At 38.7% G+C, this 24,912-nt stretch overlaps 2 protein-coding genes across 5 annotated transcripts in view; both read right to left on the bottom strand.

Annotated features, from left to right (window-relative positions):
* Positions 1–2,426, bottom strand: part of PIK3IP1 (phosphoinositide-3-kinase interacting protein 1) — an 11,971-nt gene extending 9,545 nt beyond the window's left edge. Inside the window, exon 1 of the mRNA XM_021413221.1 lies at positions 2,168–2,426. Coding sequence (XP_021268896.1) covers positions 2,168–2,411 — 244 coding nt within the window. The 5' untranslated portion in view covers positions 2,412–2,426. The remainder of the gene's footprint in view (positions 1–2,167) is intronic.
* Positions 4,859–24,912, bottom strand: part of PATZ1 (POZ/BTB and AT hook containing zinc finger 1) — a 22,468-nt gene continuing 2,414 nt past the window's right edge. Inside the window, exons 2-6 of one of the 4 annotated variants that reach the window (XM_021413205.1) lie at positions 23,521–23,584; positions 20,125–20,196; positions 17,601–17,772; positions 11,955–12,092; positions 4,859–10,192 (exon numbers count right to left, since the gene is read on the bottom strand). In XM_021413205.1, the coding sequence (XP_021268880.1) occupies positions 9,774–10,192; positions 11,955–12,092; positions 17,601–17,772; positions 20,125–20,196; positions 23,521–23,584 (865 nt within the window). In that variant the 3' untranslated portion in view covers positions 4,859–9,773. The remainder of the gene's footprint in view (positions 10,193–11,954; positions 12,093–17,600; positions 17,773–20,124; positions 20,197–23,520; positions 23,585–24,912) is intronic. The other 3 variants (XM_021413206.1, XM_021413207.1, XM_021413208.1) reach the window with 3 other exon arrangements.

Below are 24,912 nucleotides of genomic sequence, written 5' to 3'. Positions count from 1 at the left end.
CCCCGAACTGTTTTTTTCTAAAGCCCCCTTCATTCCAATTCATCACTTCTCCAATTTTTCTGCTTACTTCATAAATTGTGATCCTTAAAATAGTAAGGAGACCTCCTCCACCAGGAAGAGAGTATTAGAGCAAATTGTGTTTAACGCTTAAGACTGTAAATACCAAATGCCACCAAACGCTATTAAGTACTTATAATTCCAACAAACGTGATTTTTGTTTTCTTTACCTCTTTTGTTGGCTTTGGATCATAAAAAGAGTTGTGGCTCTCACCTGTGAAGAGCTTTCAGTAAGCAATGACGTAGGAGTCAGAAACAAATACATTTTATTCCTAGCCTAGAAACCATCTGCATAGAAGTAAAAACATTAGGGCTGGAGCAGACGGATCAGGTGTTGAGTTTATGAAATCATCAGCCGAGTGTAACTAAAAATCGAGACAGAGACAGTCACTACAAAGGAGTCAGCGCGGAGCAACAGAAATATCTGATTGCACTGTTGCATCCCCCTGCTGACATGTTCAAGGAGAGGCTTCCCCTCCCCCTTCCATTTGACAGCATGAGCTATTGCTAAGTAAATGCCAGCCACAGCCTCCAAGGACTAACAAGGAAGTCTGCAGAAGCAAAACAACCATATGTGATATTTGAACTGGTTCAGACTGGTTCAGAGTTTGCTCTACTTACTCAAAGTGCCTTCTCAGATGAGCGTTCTGTGTGGGCTGTAATAAAAGGAAAGAGGCCTCAGGAGGGCAATCTGGGACCTATTGTTTACTGGGGGAGAAGCAGAGCAGCTACACTTCTCTAGCGCCGAGATTAGCAGTAAATACTCCCAGTAATCACTGACTTAAGAAATTTCACACACTGAATCCTCTCTGGTAGCAACACCCCTTTGTCCTTTTTGTGACAAACTGCACAGGGCCTTATCACAATTCCCTCAGTGGTTTTGTCAGGCCCAGCTGCACACAGATGTGTGTGTTCGCAGTGGTCCACTGGGACTGCTGTAAAGGTCTTAGCTTGCATCACGGCTCTTAAGTCTTTCCCCTGGTGCATTCTGAAATGAGTGTATGGATCACAGAGACTGTTTTTCCAATGAGTGTGCCTCCTAGCAAGCTACCTTAAAACTGGATGGATATGGCAAGGAGTACAGTACAGCTGAAGAGGCTTCAGATCCCACTTACACTATTGTTCTGTTTCCTACAAATGCAGGCTGCTGTTGACAGAAAACAGAGCATGTATGTTCAAGGGCGGAGAACGGAATCAGAGAATATGCAGGCCTACGAGTGAAGAACAGAGGCCTTTACATTCTCCTACTGATTTGTTGTTTGACCTTAGGCAAGTTTCTGCCAGTTTGCCATATTAATACTACTTAAGTCACAGAAGGCAGTTCTACCTGTGTAGTGCTGACTTAGATTAAGAGCACAAACTTTAATGTGGGAAGAAAAATATGAGAATGTGCTGTGTATGTTTTTTTAAGGTATTAAAGTACCTTTGTAGCTTTTCTGATTCTAAATTCAGTGATGTGCACAGCAATAACTAGCAAAGCTAAGCAGTCAGCTAAACCCACATTCTTATTGGTTAGAAAATGCCAATGTAAAAATAACAGGTTATCCACAGGTGAGGTGCATGAAAAAGGCAGCACCAGAATGTATGGAGATTTTAGTCAAATGGAATAAAGATTTCTGTTTGGGTTACAGCCATTAAACTTCCAGTGAATTGGACAGAACTGTTTAAGTGCCCCTCACTCACTGTGGGAACAGATTTCACAGTCAAACAGAAGTGCCAGTCCAAAACTGCTGTTTAAACTTCAATAATCAAATAGTATCAAATTCAAAGTTAGCTTTCACTGTGAAAAGAACGAGGTTGCAGAGTTGCATTTAAATATACAAGATTTCCAGTTCCTTTAGAAAACACACCACGTTTAAAATGCACAGCCACTCACTACAAACAAGCAACTCCCATATCCCCTGCCAAAATAAAGGCAATGAGATTATAAACCCATACACATAAAAAGAAAACAAAAATATTTTTCTTATCTAGCTAGGGTTTTAGGACTGTAATCAGAGTAGTCTCTGCAAATCAGCGTAGGAGCAAAGACCAAACCTTTCAGTAGGGCTCCCAGTGCTTCCTCATAAAAGCGCAGGATTCACAGACATTTACAATGCAGGGCTCTCACCTCTGGATTTTATTTTCCTTAGCTGACCTGGAAACAGATTAAAACCATTGGCACATAGGTACAGTGAAAGACCTCTCTCTCCACAGGTGTTTGCCTGAAGGCTGTGGGAGGGGTTGTGTTTACTTTGGGAAGTTGCCCTGTTTTCTCTGTGTAGAATGGTAAACCTCTTTATTTTTTCTGTGGGTTGCACACATGGCACTGGCATACAAGGACAGCCTCTTTCGTGACTCTTATAAATGCACATGGACTTTTAATGTCTATTTACAAAAGCAAAGACCCTGTTACTTAAATATATTTACAGTATAGGGCAAACCTTTGTTGTTGTTCTGGACTCAAGTTTGCCATTCTCTTAGAAAATTAGGGCTTAAGCTGGCAAAACCACAAGGAGGCTATAGGAGTAGAAAGGAACAAAGGATTAGTAAAGTTTCATCCCATACTTTGCTACACTCTTTAAAATATAATGGTGTTGAGTTGGAACACTGCATTTGACTGATGATCCGGCACCTGTGGTAGGCAAGTGAGAAGCATAGTAAAAATAGATATAAATATCCTATCTCATTTTCATTTTTCACTATCTTCCACGTAATCAATAAGGACAATCCCAAGGTTCACACATAGTTGCTACTCCATCCACATATGCTAAAAGGATGAAAGAAATTACAAAGACCCAGAGAAAGGACTTTTTGTTCAAAAGAAGACCATCTGATACACAACGTTGCAACCTGCTTATGACGTTATCGGTTTCCATGTGGAGATCTGGAAAGGCAGAAACTATCTCTGAAAAGAGGAAGATTTGGAGATATGAGAAATACAGACTGTCTCTGGATACTCACGATCTCTGCTCTCCATCTCCAGGAAATGAATGCATGCAGCCTGCAGAGTTTAATTCTCTTTTGGTTTATTACTATTTAAAAACCAGTTTTTGCATCCCCTTCTACAGAGGCTTCACCTTCCAACAGAACATACAAAAAATACACACAATAGAAAAAAAAAAAAGATAGGTAGGTAAGTTGCTTTATACAAACAGGTCCCTAAGAACCCAAAAGGCTAAAACAGGCTCGGTTTCAATAGAAGCAGGCCCATAAATAGGCAAGAAACTTCATTCAAGTAGGGAAAGAGTCATCCATCCTCACCTAAGATCCTTTCTTGCTCACACTGAAGATAACGGGAGGATTCCCAGCAACTTCAGTAGAAGCAGGATTGGGATTCATCAGAGCCAATGGCAAACTTTTCTGCTCCTTCCCTTCCAAGGCACTGTCTTGTCCACACAGCATGCAGCCAGGGAAAAATGCCAGTCTTCCTGGCTCATCCCCACACTCGTGTTTCGGTTGTTTGCTCTACAGGACATCTGAGAACAGCCTTTTATTTTCTCTTACACTGTGTATTAGCACTAATTGCTGCAAACTTCCAGATTACAACAGTACTGAAGAGAAATTCTGATCCCAAGAGCAAGGCTTCGTTGATTATTTAAGAGCCAGCAGTCAGTCTGACAACTTTGCAGAGGGCATGTAAAAGTTGCCTGGAGAAGGCACCAGTTTGTAGACACAGCAGCCAAAAAGCTATTAGCGGGAGTGAGATTGATTTATTACAAAAGCACCTACCCACGCTCACTGTGTGGCTGCAGGAAGCTCAAGAGCATTTATAGCTGCCGGTGGCTGTATGAAGTGACCCCATGGTCCACATGGAACCTAGGAGCTAGAAGGGAGTCACTGGAACATCAGTGAGACACCAGTTACCTCCTTCCTTCAGCACATCTGAGCTCAGAGCACTTCCTGGTCTCCAAAACTGCAGTACAAGTAGAGAAGCCACCCAGGAAAAGCTTCATTCACATAAACCCTGAGAGCAGATCAATAACACCAGGCAGTCTTTAAATTAAATATTTCACCTTTTGAGAAGAATGTAGCCGAATGTTTAACTTTGCATCATGCCTGGAGTCAGTGGGGCCAAATGTCTGTAGCCGTTACGTAGCACTATTGTGCAGGACAGTTTGGCACATCAATCAAATCTTGAATCATTCTTACTCAAGGTTATCATCATCTCATTTTTTATATGGGAACTAAACACAGGAAGAGGCCAGAGATGACGTAAGGTGTTAATTCTTTACAAAGAGGCAGACATTACCCGCTACCACAGAGCAAACAACTGTGGTTTTCCACTAGCATGCTTTAACCATTCCAGCCATCTCCACAACTCCTTACAGCCAGGGTTCTTGCTCCTGTTCTGCAGCACTTTGCAGTTATGTCACGACTTTTATTTATTATTATTATTATTTAGCCAAAAATTTCTCTGGTTTGTTTTACAGGTAGCCTAGTTTGCAGAACTGTGTGTATCTGAATAGGTACACACACCAGCAAAGGAATGTATGGAAGTGAAGCTGTCAAAGGAGCAGGCAGAAAAACATTCTACCAGTGCTGCTGCTGCTGCTGCTGATTCTGCAACAGTAAAGATTGACTTCAGGCTGCAGCCCAGACACTGCATCCCTCTTGGTCCAAGGCTCAGTGCTCCTTAACACACAGCTTTCTTAAAGGGACACAGAGCAGCAGACTGGGCTGAAAGCCACATCAATTCCCAAAGGCTCATTCACAACAGCCGAAGGTTCTTATTTAGGAAAGCGTGTACAGGATAAAAAGCCAGACTCTCACAGGAGACAGGGGTGTCTTCCACAATCTGTTTTCTTTTTAAAATTTTTCCTTTTTTTTTTTTCCCCCTCTTTGCTCATTTGTTTTGTCTCTTGGGTTGAAACTGAGAGCATAAGCTCAGAGATTCAATATGAGCTTATGTTCTGTTCAATTAAAACTCATGTACTGTGCCCATGCAAAAGGTGAATGGTATAAAGCTGGCTTAATTTATGTTAAGATATTCATAATGCTGTTAAGGTATATTCGTAATGCTGAAAAAGCCAACATCTTCCATGGTTTTGTTTGGCACTTGCTCTCAGAGTTTCTGCCATCCTGAACCATCAAAAGTATTTCTGTTTTTGCGGATGATACAAGAAAAGCCTGTCCTGTTTCATTACGTAAAATTTTGATAGTTGTGTTTTACTTTGTCCATTCATCTCTCATGAAACCCAGAGAAAGCTCTCGCTCTCCATTCGTTCTTCCAACACTGAAGTCTGGAGTTCCTTTGAAATTTACTTTGGCATCTACTTCCTCAAGCAAGCACCTTAAAAAAAATTAAGCTGAAAGTGGCACCCCACTCCAGACTCAAGACAAAAATTCAAATATTGAATTCTAGGAACAAAGATTTCATGAAAAAAAAAAAAACAAAAAAACAAGACACTAAAGCTACAACAGAGCCTACAAAATCTAGGTTAGATTTCATACTATCAATTCCATTAGTTGAGTTAGGTAGACATTCAGTTACACAGCTTTTCTATTCAAGTCAAGTCATTCCTTACTGCTGATAGCAGTTGAGGGAAAAACAATAATTTCAGGGAATACTTGGGAAATAACAAACATTCCCTAAGTCACTGGCACTCAAACAGGTCTAAAACTGTGACTGGGCATTTGCAATTATTCAAAAGATTGGAATGAAGACCAACTCCACACCATCTTACAGTTCTAGGTTAAAAAATATATATATAACACACCAAAAAAGACAAAAAAAAAAAAAAAAGAAAGAAAGAAAACCTCCCCCCATAATACTTTGACCTATTATAGTTAAGGCACTGGATTGAGAGAAGGAAAATCTGAGTTCAATTTCTGGTTCTGCTATCAATTTCCCACATCATCGTGGGCAAACCACTTAAGACCGAGAGCTCACGTGCCATCACATATCCATGCATCAGATATGTCACACCAGTCAGTCAGTGTGTGGACACCCAGCATGTGGCAAATGCAAGGTGATGTGACTTAATGTAATTCGGTATGGAATAAACTCATATTAAATCGTTCTACCTTGCACTTGCAATGGCAATAAGTTACTTTAGGCAAAAAGAAAAGCCTAATGGTAAGTCCCTGCATTCAACACAACATTTAAGCATGCATGCAATCATTTTTTAGTGTTTCAACTCTGCTTCATTCATTCACTTATGAAATGCTAGCGTCTATTCCTTTCTTGTCTATCACTAATGTCTAGATTATAAAGGTTTGAAGATATTTTCATACCTAATACAGAAGGGTCTGAATCACAGTTGAGTGGTTTAAGCACTCCCATAATACAAAGAAGTACTATTAATCTGATTCTCAGAATTTGTATTAACTGAAGTTCCTTTCTTTGCAGAGCAGTGCACTGACTTCAACACTGGATTGCAGTCCTAGCAAATAACAAAAAAGATAGTTATCATCTATACACTGACATGCCAGTTAAAAATGTAATAGAAACAATCTAAGTGAGGTTGCAGCTTGAGGCATTTTAAGTATTTCCCTTTGAACCCTGAACTGATGAGGCTGTTTTCTGTTTGGATCTCTCTTATGATCTCTGAGCAGCAGACACTTCCCAAAGTACAGAATTTGCAAATAAGTTCCTATCTAGAACTGAATAATACATCTCCAAAACAGGAGAGAGCTCTGAAAATCCATTTCTGCTGAAGATCTGCCCAATTTACTGTTGGCACTAATCTGCACTAATCTGTGTGTTGGTGCAAATCTCTCCCATTTACACTAGGATGATCTAGAACTGTCATTTCAGGATTGTTAACTTACTGCCTAATTGTTTCCTTGTTCACTAGACTGAGAACTAAATAGCTTTCATTCAATTAATTCATGACAACTTAGTAAGCATTTTCTTTGACAGGCAAAATGCACGGCGTTTTAGGTTTCCTTTTTAGCTCAAGGCTTTTCATTAGTTTCATCAGGCCAAAATCTGTAGCTTTCAAAATGGAATTCCAGTACACACAGTGCCAAAATTCAACTCACTAATAACAGTCAAGTCAGTGGAGCTAAAACTAGGATTAAAAAAATTTGTATTCTGGAAATGGATTTTATGACTATCACATGTTCTTCAAGTGCTAGGAACACTGAGGACACAAAAATTGTGTATCTTTCAGAATACAGCCTCAATTCAACAGAAATCTTCCTTGTGTCTTATTGTTCATTACTAAATACTAGCTACCTGTAAGCATGACTGCAGTTGCATTTGCTAATCCCAATGAATTGTCATGCTGACTGCAAGGCCTGCTCTACCTTGACTTGCTTGGCAGCTTACCAGGTTGTCTCACCATAATCTAGATTTTGTTACCTTTCTGAAACACCCTGTTTCTACTTGACAAATAAGCTTATCAGTACAGCAACAGCAATTACATTTAGCTTTAGTTTAAAGGAGTTTTGTGTTGTTTTTTTTTTTGTTTGTTTTTCTTTCCCTTTTAGAGGAGATTCATGCCCATTCCAGGGATTCTGGGGGAAGGTAACTGGAGAAGAGCATATCCTTCGGTCTTCCAACCTAGATTAATAGCAAAATGTCAAGTCCATATTTGCATGAAATACACAAATTTAGAAAGTACTGGTACTATGAAGAGAAAGACATTGATTATTCAACCTCAGTTTAAAATACTCAAGAGCAAGCTTTAAAAAGTAGCTTTTTATAAGAGAGAAGCTGGTGTTTCTATGCCTGCAGAGTTTAGAATGGCATACTAAAACCTTTATGCTTACAAAGGGCTCTACACTTCAAACACAAAACCAAAATAGGAATGTATCCCACAACGTCTTGTTTCAGCTGCTGAGTTTGGATTAGGAGTACATGGGCAACACGGAGTGCCACAAGAGCAGTTTGTGGCTACCTGCTCGTTTCATACAAGCACACCTCTTAGAGAGGATGGAGATCCTGGTCTATGGTGGTCTATCCTGAGCCAGCACTGTATTAATGGTGGGGACAATTATTGTTTCACAGAGTGCAAGTTCTGGGACTTGGACTCTCCAAAATGGCCTTTCTAGAAACATTCAGTGCATACATAGGAGCTTAATTTGCCAAATCACTCCTTAAACCTCTGCTCATTAACCCTCACAACAATTAGGTGATGTAGAAAAAACTTCTCACAGATAGGAAATCAATAAATGAATTCAGTGATTATGCTGTTGTCTATGCAACTTTGACCATCAATAGCAGAACCATAATTAGAACTCAGGAGTATTCCTAACTCATAACCCTGTGTTTAGTTAATTAAATAACATTTATATCTGGATTTGGTACATAAAGAACTTGAAAAAATTAGGTGGGAGGAGAGGGAGGACCAAGAAAGGACACTATTTCTGCTCAAGTGGTATTTTCAGATTAAACAGAACCTCAAACAGCCTAGAAACCCTGCTTCTTTGCCTTCTGTAATCAATTGTTTTTCAGAGATCTACTGTTCGCAATCTCTTACAGTAGAAACCTTTCTCGGAAAACAAACAAATAAGACTGGCTTTTGCAAACCTGACTAAAGGTAGATCAGGAGAGCAAGACTGTAGCCAAAAAGCCCAGATCACTGAGAGTACAGTACAATGGAGAGAGGGATTAATGCCACATTTACTGGTTCTTATTTGCACACCTTTCGGACAGGTGGCTAAATTGTTCAAAAACCAGACCAAACAAGGGGATGTAAAGTAACATACTAACTTCTTTAATAGAGTCCAATCCAATTAAATCAAAACCACTCTGTGAACCCCTGGGTTTATTCACACTAAACAAGTCAGTGGTACATCGTGTTATCCCGATAGCTGATTGTGTTTATACCGGTACTAGGTCCCCACATGAAAAATGAGCACCAGTCAACCAGACTGCAATGGTATTTTTTCCTTTTTTTTTTCCCCATAAAACTATTTCTTTCATAGACTTAAAAACAATCAACTAGCCAAGTTATTAATTATGGTACACCTAAAAAAAATAATAAAATACTAACCCTAATGTGACTGCTGCTTTAAGAGTGCTCTGTGTCTCGCCTTAGACTGGCTTTTCAGTAGCAATTCACTACAACAGGTCCTAAAATAATAATAATAGAGAATTAAAAACCCGACAGCAAGTTTAACAGTTAAAAATAACAAAAACAACCTGTTCTGAATGGTGATTTCACTCAGCAGTTATGTCCTGCTGCAGCACTCACAGCCTCACAAATGGTAGAAGGGGTTCAAATTATCTCACCTTCTTTAATTTTTTTTTTTGTTTTTGTTTTTAAAAGGACAACTGCATTGTAACCTGCTAGGTACCATGGGGCATTTTTCTTAAGGTTATGTTCAGTCAATAATGGGTCTGTTTTCCAAAATTCCTGTGTTTTTCAGGGGTAGGTTAGGGAAGATAGGAAAAAGAGAGAAAACAAAATACAGCTCCCTGAAGCTGTAGCTCCCCATGTGCCTTGGTCACTACGACTGTCTCTAATTCTCAGATCAGTGCTCATTTTTTATTCTAGAAGATCATGATGAAACACTGGCTGCAACTTTTATAGTTCTATTTGGTGTTTTAAATCACATCTCCTAACCAAGGTCAACATCTTCTGTAATTCATCAGCTAAGAAGCATTTTTTCCCCTCTCCCCAGTGAAGGTTTAAAGGTGGGGTAGGGCATGAGACAAAGAGGGAAGCTAAAATGAATTAAAAAAAAAATGCAGCTATAGAACCATATTTCATTATTTCCTCTTTCATTCACAGCATCTTATCATTATAGCCAGACTGCTGCTTTGCTTTAAGGTCAAACCGATCTCATTTTCCCTCTGGCCCCATCGGTTGCTGGTCGACCTCTGGATCCACTAGGGATGATGCAAATGCTGACTGGACGATCTGAAACCCAAATGACTCCAGAAGAGACATGTTCTGTTGGGGTGAAAAGGGGGATCCTAGAGCAGGACCAAGGTCCCCCAATGGGCCACCAAGGGCCCTCACGTGAACTTTCTGTATGTGTTTGTTCAGATAAGACTTTGATCTGAAAAAGCTGCCACATTCTGGGCAAGGGTACTTCTTCTCTGCCTCCGTCTCCATTTTGTTTTTGCTGACTGCCATGTCACACGAGAAGGACCCATTGGTGCTCTGTTTCTCTGGAGTCTTGAGGTCGCTGGTGTCAGAGAGATCTCCATATGAATCGGAACTTTCAATCGGGTCCGAATGTGAACATTTCTGTCCTTCTATGGGAAAAAGAAAAAAGTTTTCAGAAACTCATCTGCCAAAGCATGCACTTAACAGGCACTCAAATAGCTTTTGTTGTTTATCACCTGATTCAGTAATGCCTGTCATGACAGAATGATACACGTTTAACACTGGAATCTCCCATATTCTGAAGCCTTTGAGCACTGATCCTCTTTACAAACCATGGAGCAACATCAAGTTTTATCATTATCACTGTAATAATACTGAATGCATCTATAATGTGCCTCTGGTTTTTGAATCCAAAAAGATGTCTCATATGGCTTATATCTCAGGCACTACAGCAGCATGGACCTGATTGAGTTTTCAACCGTACAAGTCGCTCTCCACAATTCTGAAATATTACTGATACTTTGAGCCTAGAAATCTAAGGCTACTGTAAGATGTAAAGAATTCTGGAAGTATTTTACTCATTCACTCAACAAAGCAGCAGTGAGGTACTGAAGTTTCAGAGGTGCAATTCCATTTAATCTTGGGGAGCTCTTTTTTAAAAGTTAAGGACAGCACTGTTAGAAGTGAACTTCATTATCTCAAATTGATCCATCCTTAAACAGCGTAGTGAAAAACAAGAGTTTAAGACACTATTTTAAGCCATTTGGATACCCATCCTGGCAAATTCATCAGTATGTCTGGAGTGTTCCTCATTCTCCTTTGGCACTACGTCAAGAAAGTTTGTCCACACTTTTTGCTCAGTTTATTTGAATGAGCGTGGGAAAACAAGACATACTCCCTAAACAAGTGTCTGAATACAAATAAGCTGTATCTACTATTAACTCTGAAAGACCAAAGACCCACTTGGCACTACCCAAAAGACAGATTTGCTCTGAACTCAGCATTATGAACCAAGCAGGATATGCATGAAATCAATACAGTACTGAGCTCGAGTAAATCTCTTGTTAAATCAGCACACCACCCAGAACCAAAGGGCTTCTGTAGTAACTCTGCAGGGACTTCAATAGAGAAAAAAAAATACAAAACTGGAGCTTTCCATTGGCACAGACTTTGTTTAACCCAGTGTGCTGTTTTTCTCCTGGGCAAGAAAAAAATGTCACTTCTCACAACAACCATGGTTTCAAAGAACTTTCTGCTGTCTCATCTTCAGCAGGCATGCTAATAGCTCAAACCAAGCAAAAACCAAGATATTCTACATAGGTTAATATAAATTTTACATACTCAGAAGTTAAAAACTTTAAGTAATTCTTAAAATATTCTTTTTTCCTAAGAGGTTAATGGTAGGTTAAAAAAAAAGTGGCAGTATTTTCATTATTTTCCTCTTCTCCCCAACAAAAGCACAAAATGTAAACATTCAACTACAGATAGTTGCATGGTTCCTTATTAATCTGAGGATGAACGCTGCTTTCACCACTCAAGGATCTATGAATTGCATTCTGTGGCTCTCTCTCTTCCTTCACTGGAAATCAGAAACATGGTTTGGTTGATGCTAGATTCAAGTATCGTGGACTACGGACTTTGCAAGGATCCGCAGCCCTTGGGTAAAATGCAAACACTGACTGCTCCTAGGTCAAGATGAACTAATACAGCTTTTCCCCAGACTTATTAAATCAGCTAACTGATGACAAAATGTTGCATGCTATGTGATTTCACTGCATCTTCCTCAGCTTTCTTCCAGTATCTTCCCTGTCCTTCCTCCCTCCTTCCCTCCCCTTTCTCATGACCAGCCCAACATCCCACAGCACCAAGTTCTGCACAGAGAAGCAAGGTGCAGAGCAGGAAGTCTCTTGCCTTTGATGCCATAGGTTCTGACGCAGTGGAATGCTGCTCCCCCATTCGGGATGGACTCCTGGTGCCTGGAGACCTGGGGAAGGGGAACACCGTGGTGGGTTTTAACATGGACCTTTAAGTAGGAGGCAGAGGAGAAACCTAAACAAGATAAAAGGAGATGAGATCCTGCCATCAGCAAAGACACACATCTGCCTTCCCTGTTCTTTACATCTTTGTCTTGCTCCTATTCCCCATTACAAGGTTGCCATTAAACTAGCTTGATTTCTGGTTACCTACAACATGTTCAAGTACATCCCTAGACATAATCAAACAATGAATGCAATACATATCTTTCATTAGACTTCATTTGCTTATTGGAGGTCATGATGAAAGACCAACAAACAGCCTCCTTGAGAAGCAAATCCTATACAATCCTAGCAGATCACATGAAAAAAAAAAAGGCAGAAGAGACATGACACGAAAAGGCACCTGTGTATCTTCACCTTTTTTTTTTTTTAATTTAAAATGCTTTATACACTTGGCGAGACAGTTCAAAGTAGTTTATTTTATGCAGTTAAGACCTGAAGGAATACAATTTAGTAACACAGCTCTTTAGAATTTAGTGTACTTTCCCCTTAGTTTCCAGCATCTATAGTTACTCTTAGAAGATAGAAAGCTAAATTTATTCAGATTTTAAGGAATACAATTTTGTTGTATAGTAATTATTGAAAAATATTTTCCCCATTCAGCTCATCCTGAGTTTTAAAAACCATACTAAAACTCATATTTTGTCTGCAGTTACAAAAGAAAATAAAAATGAAATCTCAATATTTCTATTAGCTGCTTAAAACACGGAAATTAAAAACACATGTTTCAAACTCTGAATTCTAAATAAAACATTTCTTTTACATTTGTTCATGTGCTATTTTTTCTTCTTCTTAACTCTCACAAATAAAAACATTTTCTTTAATGCAATAAATTATCTAACAAGCATTTTGAAACATTTTAAAATCCAGACTTTAATAAGCTTGCAGTTAGTATTAGAAGCATTTGGACTACGCATGAGGCACATGGAGGACTGAGTTTTGAAGACTCTTTATACAGGTAAGCCTACAACAACCATGTTATAACACTTTCACTTTGGAAATATTTTCCTTTAAGAACAGAGAGCAAAACACATGTTCCACGGTCACAGACACAGAGCTCCAGGTTCCTGTTCTGCATACAGATAACCTGAGACTTGCATTTATTTTTGTTTTAAGCCAATACAGCATTTGCAGCACAAGCCCTTGCAACAGAACTTTCATACCAGTGCTTTACTTTATGAACAGATTTACCATCGTAAAGCCACTTTTATGGCGACATAATTGCATTTACATTTGGTGAGATATAATAACAGATTAGGATAGATGCAAAACCAATACTGGCACACGTGTTGGGTGGGTTTCCTGACCGCAGCTGTTAATTTTAGGTGCTGAATGTAATAACAAATAAGGCTTTACTCTAGAGTTTCCTGTGCCTACCCAACAAAATACTCGCTGCGCAGCCAGGATCAAAGACTGTTCAGGAGTTAAGAATTACATATACAGGACGTGCATAGCAAGACTGAACTGCACTGGAACTGGAAAAGGGGCAGGTTGCTGAGAATGAACAAGAGATAGTTGCTGTGGATCCCTGAGTTGAAAATGAAAGCAAGGAAAATACATAAGATACAGCAAGAAAACCGTAACAGAAGAAACCAAGAACACACTACTCTCAAAATACGTGGGATTGGAATCATCCCAGAACAATCATCCAGGGAATTAACATAAGGACATCCTCTTCTGAAGTAAGGCAAGACCTATGCTCAGACACAAAATGCTGTACTGAATGTGTCACTGGACTGCAAGAGAGTCTATTTTTCCAAAAAACTAAAAATTCACTGCAGATATGGATAGAGTCAGTGTTTGACCGGGAGAGAAAAGGACGCAATGTACAGACACAATGGTGATACTTGCAACTGCAAGGTATTTCCCTTATTTCCTACACATGTTTAATGACTGCACACATGCTGAGATGAGTCTCTTTCAGTAGCAACACATTAAAATCCTACTGCTAACCATTAACAAAGGACTACACAGAGTTATTCAGTGTTTTTCTATACTACAACTGACACAGGAAAATCTAGAGTTGTAATCTCTGCTATACAGTATTTTTTCTGAACTCTGCAATTCTATTTGCAGAATACATTGTTTTATATAATGAAAGCTGCCTGCAAAGTGTGTTAGCCCCCCTTTCTGTACTTGGCAGATGAACATGTGAGTCATCAGCTTCCATCAAGGCAGGAAGAATGCCAACTGCTTCATAAGAAGCTGTTTGAAATGAGATTTTTTTGGCTTTATCCTATTTTTTTCTGAAGCACTCAGTACTGCTTTTTTTCCCATTAGGCCTTAATTAGGAATAGCTGTCCTAGGAAGATGGGGGTGAATTCACAATCAATAATCCTTTACTTTTTAAAATCTCTTTAAAAACAAGATCAAGCTAACGCAGAGGACAAAGTGGCAGTATTTTTCAAATAAATGTATTTATTGCTTTACCCATACATAGCTCACAGCTTTGCAGAGCAGACCATTTCTTCACTCCACAGTAATGAACGTTAAAAACATGCACTGAAAAAAAATGATCTTCATTCTTTTCTCAGGTAACATCAACAAGGAGACAAACTACAGGAATAGCTGCAGGATACTCCTTTTTCAAAAATTCTGATTTGGACTTAGCCAGAACATTTGGAGAATGCTTCTAGCTTTAGTCAGCTCTGTATCCATCGTTAAAAATATAATATTTCACTTTATTATTCACTTTATTGTTAAAAAAAAAAATAATCTAACTTGTGATTAGAACATGCACTCATCCTCTAACTCTTTTGATTTCTGTGAAGCAAACAAACCATATGTGTCTGAAACAAAGTGGTTGTTTCAAGTTGCAAACCTGACTGCAAAGCATCAGTTCTAGGCTTGCCAAAGTCATTAAGCTTGCAGGTTCTTTGAAAAAGCCCTCGCAAGCAACTAAAGGTCCTAGGAAGGCTAAGAGAATACTATGTAACAACTAAGCAGGAGCAAGTCTTTTTGATTTAGGTCGACTAAAAAAAAAACAGTCTTAAAAAGCACATTTTATGTTATTTTTTAAAAAGAAAACAAACAAATCAGAAAATCTCAGAAAAAAAATATTGCGCAGCTCCCTTGATTAAAAAAGATTTTATTTCTTACATAATTACTCTAAGCAAAAAGACCCTTAATAAGAAAATAACCTGAAGAAAATCAACTCACAGATGGTAACCTTTGGACATTATACTGCCATTTCTGTAAAATAAATAAAAATAGCAAATGGGAACATGAATGACATAATAAACTAGTGGGGACCACTTTCAGTCAGACATTGAGTTCCTTATCTCCTATGTCGACCATGTCTTCAAGAGAACACTTGATAAACTTCTACAGAAAAGCCTTCAGTCTGATGGGATAAAGGGAAGATTCTGAGTTGGTATTTCCCACTCTGCTTTTGACACTCGGATAAGTTCAGCTATATAAGAGTCACCTTTTCATCCACTTTTTTTGTTGGGTTTTTTTTGATGGGTCAGCATCCTACTTCCCTTTACAAGCAGCTCTTAAAATTTTTCATCCTCTGGCTTGACAATTACTATACCCAGCACTAGTTAAGTTCTAATTAAAAAACACACCAGCACATCAGCAGGGGGAAGAATAAAACCAAAATCACATTGCACAAGCTCTGTAGTCATAGCACAGTCACAGCTGGGGGCAGCATGCAGCTTCTGACTGTGCCAATGCCCACCAAATAGAGCTTTCCTATGCATACATTTTCCACTGTACTTCATGTCTCCAGCCTCTACAATTTAAGATATCTATTTTAAACAATGAATTTGATTCTTGAAAACTCTGGATTTAAAAAAATCTCAATATCGTGGATCATAAACCTGTAATCAAAATTCATGGCACATAACAATGCTCACAATACAGTTAGTTGACAAAGTCAGTCTGTAACTTCCTTTTCCGATGAGTTTTAACACAAGATAAATATTTAGCAACAATTCAACAGTTTCATTATGGTTTGTAAGTGCTGATGTATAACGGAATTTGCGGCAACACACACGCAATACATAAACTGTAAGAATAAAGCAGTTGCTATAGTTTGCTGTAAAAATAGTTCCCCATTTTATTTAAATTCCTACTGTATATCTAGGCCTGGAAGGTGTGAATACTCCTTTTAATCATTTCATTGTTTAATCACCAGATCTGTCTTCATCACGCTGGCTGAATTGTAAAGGAGCCGCAGTGACACCTGGTGGTAGTTGAGTTGAAACTCAAGTTTATAAGCCCCGGAAACGTGATAATTTATCCCAACCCACACGAGTGTTTGTTGAGCACCGTATCCACCTGACGGAGAGCAGGATACCACCTAGATCTTGGATAGCATCCTGCGTGTTGTTACAGAAGAAAGAATCAGGATAAGCTCAAGCAGCATTTCAGAAGAGAGGCCTTTATCTGAAGAGGAAGCCTAGCCTCATTTCACATCATCTACCTGGAGCTTCGGAATCTGAAGATTTTCAATGCAGATACCATTTCCAGTCAAAGTGTTGGTATCATTTTCAGGACCTAGCATATGGTTAAACCACTGGAAACACCCCCCTCACAACTGAATGTCTCTCGTTACTCATCATCTCCTTGTCATCTAAAACCTCCTACAGCCCTCACATTAAGCTCGATTCTCTCAGAAGATTTCACCTCCCTTAAATTAGGAAAGGGAGCACACAATACCAAAAACAACTCATCATTAAAAAAGGGATCCCCAAACACAGCAGCAACATGTTTCCACACTTACTAGGTATGTACATGAGAGTGTGAGCCAGCAATACATTTTGAAGTTGATTATTAATCATTCCAAAAAAAGCGAGCAAACAGATATTAGCAAGTCAAAATGTTTTTTTCTTCTTTCCAAAGTTTGCCCATCTTGCCTGACATCCCACAAAGCCTAAGTCTACAACCGTCTCTCTGACTGGACAGTACTTTAAAAACAGATGGAAAAACCTGAAAAGCTGTATTTACACAAAAAAACGTAAAGCACATTTCTAGTACTCTTTAAGATACTTGTTTTGAAAATAAATGTTAATACAAAGCAACTTCTTGAGTGAAGTGGGAGAAGCAGCTTGACTTTACTACTGCACCAGGAAGTTAACAAGATATCATAATGTAGATTCTTTATGTACAGTATATATTTCTCAACTTCACGTGCATTTCAAATATTCTTCTTCCAGACTGAATACAGGGATTCAGCTCCAACCAGGTATAAGAAAAAAATGTTCATGATGAACAAGGTAACGTACCATGGTTATTTTATAGTGATCTGGACACTTAGCAAATAAAACTCTTAAAATTGTCTCAAATAATGTGCTTCAGACTTAAACTGAGATTCTTTAGGAACTATCAACTATATAAAAAGACCAGATCTATAGCTCCACCAGTTTCAAGGTTAAGATTTACATAAGGAAAACAAAGAATATGTATACATATACGGTATAACCTCCTCCTGTTGCAGTCGGTCACACAGCCTTACAGCTTCCCTCAAGCATTCTCCCAACCCACTGAAATAAAAAAAAAATAGTTTCTTCATTACCTCGGTTACAGATAGTGCAGAAATTGCTTGGTCCTTCACTATGTTTCTTCAAATGATCTGCCATATATGCTGCCCGCAAGTACTTCCCACACACCTGGCATGGAACTTTGTCTTCATGACATGCTAGGTGTGAGCGTAGTCGATCACGCGTGGCAAAGGAAGCGTTACAAGTCTGCAGGTACAATGAGAACCATGTGACTCAACAACTCTGCTAAAAGCACTGACACTGTCAAATCTATTTAGTATTCTTTAGAATAAATACCTTAGACCCTGCATATGCAAATTACATGATACACAAGCCATTTCCCCACAATTAACAATTCAGATCACCCACATATCGCACAAGATGTGGTTACTACTTGAAAGAATTAAGAAAGCAAGAAAACAGATCTAATGTACTACAGATAGTAATACCTGAATACAGATAAGAGTTCTAAGGCCCTAGCTCCTCACTGAGGATGAAGATATTAATACTGAGAAATATTTAATAACGGAAGTAGCATTACAGTAAATTCTGGCACTTCACTGAGCCATTACCATCACTTTAGTCCACTCAAAATGTCCTCTTTGACACTTGCCTAAATTTTATTCTCTGATACGGTTCTTTGACTTCAGTACAAAGGATTTCCCCTTTGGACTAAGAAGACATGTAATAAAGCATCAGAGAATTGGCTGGGATGAAAAGACAACGGACAGTAAAAGAGCCATCCTGGTACCCACAGCAGCAGTGCAGACAAAGTGCAGAAGTGAAGCCCCAAAAGTGAGCAGGTATCAAAATAACCACATAGCAATGTAATCTGTTTAAAACTTACCCCGATCAAGCTATCATATTCCACTTATTACCATGAAACAAGCTTGATCTGACATAAGATAATACTGGTTCTACATGCCCACTTCCCAGAGGTAATCTGTATGACAGATGAGGGACAGTTCCCTCCCATGTTCCTAATCACAGCAACTGGCAGCTGTGCAGACTATGTATATGGCCTGCTACAATGGCCTGTCAGTTCTGAAAGGCTTGCTGTATCTCTAACAAGTGAATGAAAATAATAAACCATCAGTAATACACTGTAGAAGTTATTATTATCCAAAACCACTGCTCACAAGTGCAAGAAGGAAAACAAAAGCAGGTATGTGTTAGAATGACCAGACCAAGTGAGCAACAGTGACGTCCCAGAGTGCACAGTGTTTGGTTTATACCACACCTTTATATAAAATAATGAAGGCTTAAGATGTTTATCCAGAGTCCCCTAACAGATAATATGAGAATATTAAGGGACTTGGGAACTGGGTCCGTTCTGTTATTTCAAGTATCAGGGTGCAGTTAAACAACTCTTTTACTGGAGATAGGCTTGTTAAATTAACTATCTTAGTAAAATTACAAAATTATAACTTCAGATAAATGAAATTGATACAGATAAGGGTAACCTACACAATTTTGTGTAATTTAGTTAATCAACAGCTTGATCCATAAAACATTAAAGGCAGCTGAAAAGCACCTATCAATTTCAACAGGCTTTAGATTCATTTCACCCTGCGAGATGCTTAAGTAAGGTAAATTCCCATGGAGCTTACGCTTCTTGGCAGCAAGCACAAGACTTAGCACCTCACCGGATCAGGACTTAATGTACTTAAAAAAGCAAAAGTAAAATTATCTGAATTTCCATGATACTCAGAGTTTAGCTAAACTCACCAGACAAAGAATCATAAATCACAAGCAGTGAAGATTAAGAGGCAAATTCTTAAAAATGAAAGGTTTCTCTGTATTTGAAATCTCAGGACACAGCGCTGAGCAAAAGAGGTGCAGCTTTCACTTACTTAAATGTTATTAGAGGTAAACGCTCAGTTAAGTTAGGATTCCAGCACTGATACTAATCAATCCATTGGATAGCAACTAGAAGTAAATAACCAGACCATCAAGGATGACAGACAAAAGATCCATCATCAATTGCTCTAATAATATTGAGCCACAGTAAGTGTCCACACAAAAGCATTGGGAGCGCATTAGTTTATAAAGCAGACCAGAGACAAACCACATGAATACACAGACGCCAGAAGTAAAACTGTATCTGTCCCATATTGAAATGATTAAGTTGAAAGCTTAGAGAAAGGCAATATAATCATTTATGTGCTGCTGCTGAGTTTTGTGAAGTTCACCTTTGGATAAGCTACATAGCAAGTATACCTGCAAAGAAGCTTTAAAAAAAAAATCAGTCCAGTGGAGAAAGCAAGAACCAGTTTAGCTGAATCATAATGATGGGAGATAGGACTATAATTAAAGAAAATCCCAAAGTTAATATTCAAGTAGTTAATATTTATAAAAGGTATAGAGCAAAAAAAAAAAAAAAGTAAAAAGTTTTATTTTATAAAAGATGTGAAGTGCTAAATGAGTACCAAGTATTTATCATTAATTGTTAATCATAGAAGAAAACTCCAGTGCTTTCCTATCAAACATTGCAAAGGTATATAAATAGATCAAAAAGAATATATATATAAAGTTTAAAAAACATTGTTGAAGAAATACCTCTTGAAGTTTCAACTTTTCTATGGCTGTGGATGTCTCTGAGCTTATTCCATGGTGGCTGCCATTTTCCTGCTAATAGGCAGGAAGTAAGAGAAATTAGGACAGGAAGAAACTCATTCTGCATTGAAATCAATGGGAAAAGCACTGGACTTGGGATGCCAATTTTAGGTTTATTTAAATAAATAGATATTTTTCTTTGACAAAAGCTCTGCTTTAACTTAACTTGTATTTTTTCTCTTTTTTTTTTTACTTAAGTTGCCAGAGGAACAACCTTTCTCTTGTCTCACAGAAGGAACAAACTTCTGTTTTCTCCCCTTTTTCTTTTCTCATCCACAGAACTGCAGCCTAACTTCTATACCAATCACACTCAAAACCCAACAACACATCCTTATCTCTTCCCATGGTGAGTCAGCAAGCTGACCTGCTCCTTATGGCCATAACACTGACTTACCCCTTCTCCTTTAACTGGAACTCAAATATAAGTTTAAAGGAAAAAAAATTTTTTTTTTTTTAAATCAATAATGCAACAATACAAGGGAAACGTAGCCAGAGTGCCACTTGGTGTCTTGTCTGGACACCAGTGCAACTTCTTGGATCTGTTTTCTGAGATGCTTTGGTCTGTGGAGGTCTTCCCCTTTCTGCACCTATTTTAACAGTAATGAAAAAGCTGGAATCAGGTCTTTGTGCGGCCTCGGGTGCTACAGGTGCAGGAAGTTAGCAGAGATTTTCAAAGACCTGTGAAGCCCAACTATTACTTTAGGGAGACTGAGCACAGGATTGTGTGCCGAGCACTCTAAACTGTGGCTGTTGCAGTCAGGTTCAGCTTACAACTGTCCTGCTTCTCATAGCTTCATTTTATTTGTTCTAAAGTTGGGTTGACATCCTCCCTCTTTTGTTTTGTAGTCCAAAATATACCATGACATACACACAAAACATTAGATATCCACTGGTGTACAGAGATACACGAGGGTTCAGGGAAACAGCCAGTGGATTTTGTTTAAATTACAGCATCACACTGCTTCTAAGAATGTCATTAGGACAGAGGATTCTCCAAGGCTTTTCTGTTTACCTAAGAATACTCTTTTGCAGTAAACATTAACAAAGTATGACAATAACAGGAATTTTCAACAGGAACTCAACAGATTCAAAAAGGATGCTCAATACTGCTTGGCCTACTGTCACAGGGGCTGGCTTGCCAAATGAAATCAGTGAAAACCAGAACGAAAACCTGGAAAACAACATGCCAATATTAAGCTACTTTCCTTATTAGTGGCCAGGTCCTCTGTCTAGATACATGTCATAGAACAGAAGTGTTACTGGTTAGGAGATAATCAGAAGGAGAACTTGATCAATTTATGCATGAGCTTTTAGATTTGAAACGAATTTTCAGTGTGATGGCATCCCTTCTGTGGTTTGTATAACATCTATCAAAATCTAGGCATACTCAAGATTTTCTTTGTCTGACATGATATTGTTAAGTATTTTTTTCAAGGACACAGGGCAGCGCTTTAACAAACTTTCTACGTTGTTTAAGATTAATGAATTATTAGCTTTGCAGAGTTAAGCATTCAAAAATGAAGAACAAATCAAGCTTGAAGTGACAATCTCAACTCTGCCCTCGTGCTTGTAATCTATAGATAATCGCTTCTAACTGAAATAAACAATGCATATAATGTCACAGGACTTTAAACAGCAAATACATAATGAGAAAGACAGTTCTTAGAAAATGCTATCACAAAATACATGTGTGCAAGGAGATAGAGCTTGGCTGCACAGTCTTAGTTTCTGTACTTCTTGGTGTTCCAGCTCTTAGTGTATCCTCTGATTCACACTTGCAGAATTTATATTTCGTCCTCTTAAACTGATACAAAAACTATAAAGAAAACTATCAAGTATCAGCTGGTAAAGGACAATTCATGCTCATCAGTGTTATTCATTAATTGCATATATTCAATAACCTTGATAACAACTAGCAAAAGACTCAAGAGTTTCTGGTTATGTTGGGACCTAAGTCTTATTTTCACATCTGCAAACAAACATATGCTTAGGGACAAAATTTTCAGTTGTCTTCAGTTTATCCACTCAGACCCCTTGCTATCCATCACCAAATTGTGAGATCTTTTCTGTAAGCAGAATTTTCCAATTTATATGAATCTACACCCCTAAATCATCTTAATAAGTTCAAACCAATCTGACATTTTTGATAAAGAGTAAAATCACCACGAAGCCTCTGTGGCCTGATTTACAAAGGTGCTGAGCTTCTGCAGATCTGAGGGCAACAGAAACCTTTAGATGCCTCTATACGTCTGAAAATCTGTTCAAGGGATTATTAAAACTGCAAAAAACTTCTAAAACTCTCACAGTTTGGAGGAGACATAGCAAAGGTGTGTCAAGAGATGGAAATAAATGCAGATCAGGAGGCAGCAGTCATGTAGATTGACGAGGTTCATAAAAATGTTAAAAATTTCAGAAGGAATAAAATTCTAACTTTTCTACCTTCAAAGAAAATGAAGTTATATTGCTCAAACTTTCTTAAAATAGATAACCAAGCCTTTCTTCAGAGAACAACCATGCAGACTGCTAGCCCAACAAATGTTTTAGAAGTTTGCCTAACAACTTTGTGAAGACAGTGGGTGACAATGGAAGCTGGTTCTCAACTTTGGTTTTAATTAACACTTCCAGGCGCCTTTTAAATCCCTATACAAATGAATTACAAAATATCTTTCTTGATTTGTTCATTCAAACCCCAATGAATAATTAATTTACGGTAAAGTAAAAAAACCGACAACTATATACTACTTTGTGACATCATATTACAAAGATACTGAAAGAATTCTGTGTTCTTGTTATCTATGCTCTCACTGGGAGGAAAAAAAAAGCTTCCAATTTTGCTCAGTGCAATGTTCTGAATGCTATGTGATAAAAAAGAGCACCTTGGCAAGTGACAATCATTTATGAATTTTATTTGAAATTATTCTAAAAAGAACAACAAACCAAGTCAACGTTGGAGCCTCCTGCTGGTAACTGCAACAGAGTGGGAAAGAGGGGGGTGGGAAAAAGAGGGCATTCTCTGTGACATTGACTCTGAGCTCAGGGACAAGGTGAGCAGGTAAGGGATCTGGGGTGGGTCAGCAGCAGGGAAGAACAGTGGAGCAGTAGGGAAGAACACCTTGCACAAGTGGAGGGAGGCAGGAGGACCAAAGCAGCACAAGGGACTGGAAGACATGAGGAATGTTAAGCAGCTATCACTGTGGAACACTTAACTTCCAAATACTTATCCAACTGACACACAGGTGGTATTTTTATCGATACTTTGTAATTCTCTGCACACTTACAAATCTAACACCTTAAAACAAAGATTACCCAGACAACAGTCCAAACCCCTCCAGCTCCTACCTGACACTTGTGAGGTCTCTCTGAGGTATGCACCTGTTTGATGTGTCCATTCAAGTGGTCTGGCCTTAAAAGAAAACACACATATGCGCACTTAAAACAAATACTAAAAATAAACTTACAATTTTAACAAAAAAAAAGACAATCCCTGTGGTGGATCTAATACAGATGTTGTGACATTTAACTTTCCAAGAAACAGATTACCAACAACCAGGACTCTACCTTAAGTATTCTCTCCAACTCGCTAAAAAAGCAGCATTTTCTTGCAAAGAAGCTCTGACTGAACAAGCAAAGCAAACAGGAAATACGAGCTACAATTTTCAAACCTGTACGTCCCCTTCCAAAATCCTATTCAGACCTTGACCATCAGGGCATTCTGGTTTACAGTTGCCGAATATTTGAAAATCAGCCCCTTTTGATTTATGTCCCAAACACGGATGTAAGAAGCCAACTTTAAGCACCTTTGTGCAAAAAGGCTGACTCTACACTCTGTTGCTGTGACATATTCTTCATCAGCAAGACAAAAAAATACTGTCCTAACTCACAATGTGGTGGAGAGACTGCGTTAATACCAATAAAGCGCTCTGAAGGTCCCAACTAGAAGGTGCAATGGAAGAGCAAATTATTACTGAAAAAAAGTTAGACCATTCCTTGCAATCGGTAAAGCCTACTTCGAAGAGAAGACTGAATAGCTGCAGATTTTCCTGGTGGGAGTTTCCCCTAGTGGGAAGAAAGCTTTTCATTGTATGAGACCAAAACTGCTTGGAAACAAGTTCTCCACCCTCTCCTCCCCCAGCTCTCCAGCTGCGCCAATGGGAGTGCGCAGGGTGGAATTCACGCACTGCGGACAGCAGAGCCCGAGCTGTGCTGCTGAGCCGGCGCTGCGGTGGGCTGGGGCCGTGCAACCAGACAGACAGACAGACGGATTGGGGTCCTCCCAGGTGCTGCAAGCCTGGCGGCCACGCTGCTGTACTACTCGCTGGAGGAAAGGGCACTAAAGTCGGGCATCACGTTTCCAGCTTTCCTCTGACTGCTCCTGTAACTGAACACTGCATCTTAAGGAAGGTTCTCTACTTTCTGCACTTTGATTTTAAAAAGATGGATAGATATTTTTGTGGTTTATTTTCTTAACAGTATCCCGATGGTTCGCATTTTATGTTATTATGCAACACGTATTTTTCACCTCCCCTTGTTGACAAAAACCTTTCGTACAGCAACAGTAAATTTTTAAACCTGCATAAAAATAATAACAATTGGCAATGATCACAGGTAGGACTGTAGTAAAAAGTATAATTTGCCGTTAGCTCACTTTTCCAGTTTATGACTAGCCATCACTAAATTTGGAGTCCTGAATAAGGGGCATCCCCAAATTATTGCTGATTTTAGAAAAGAAGG

The sequence above is a fragment of the Numida meleagris genome, chromosome 14, assembly GCF_002078875.1.
Source record: "Numida meleagris isolate 19003 breed g44 Domestic line chromosome 14, NumMel1.0, whole genome shotgun sequence".
NCBI lineage: Eukaryota > Metazoa > Chordata > Aves > Galliformes > Numididae > Numida > Numida meleagris.
Note: the sequence above shows the minus strand (reverse complement) of the source record. Positions and strands in the feature narration are given on the sequence as shown.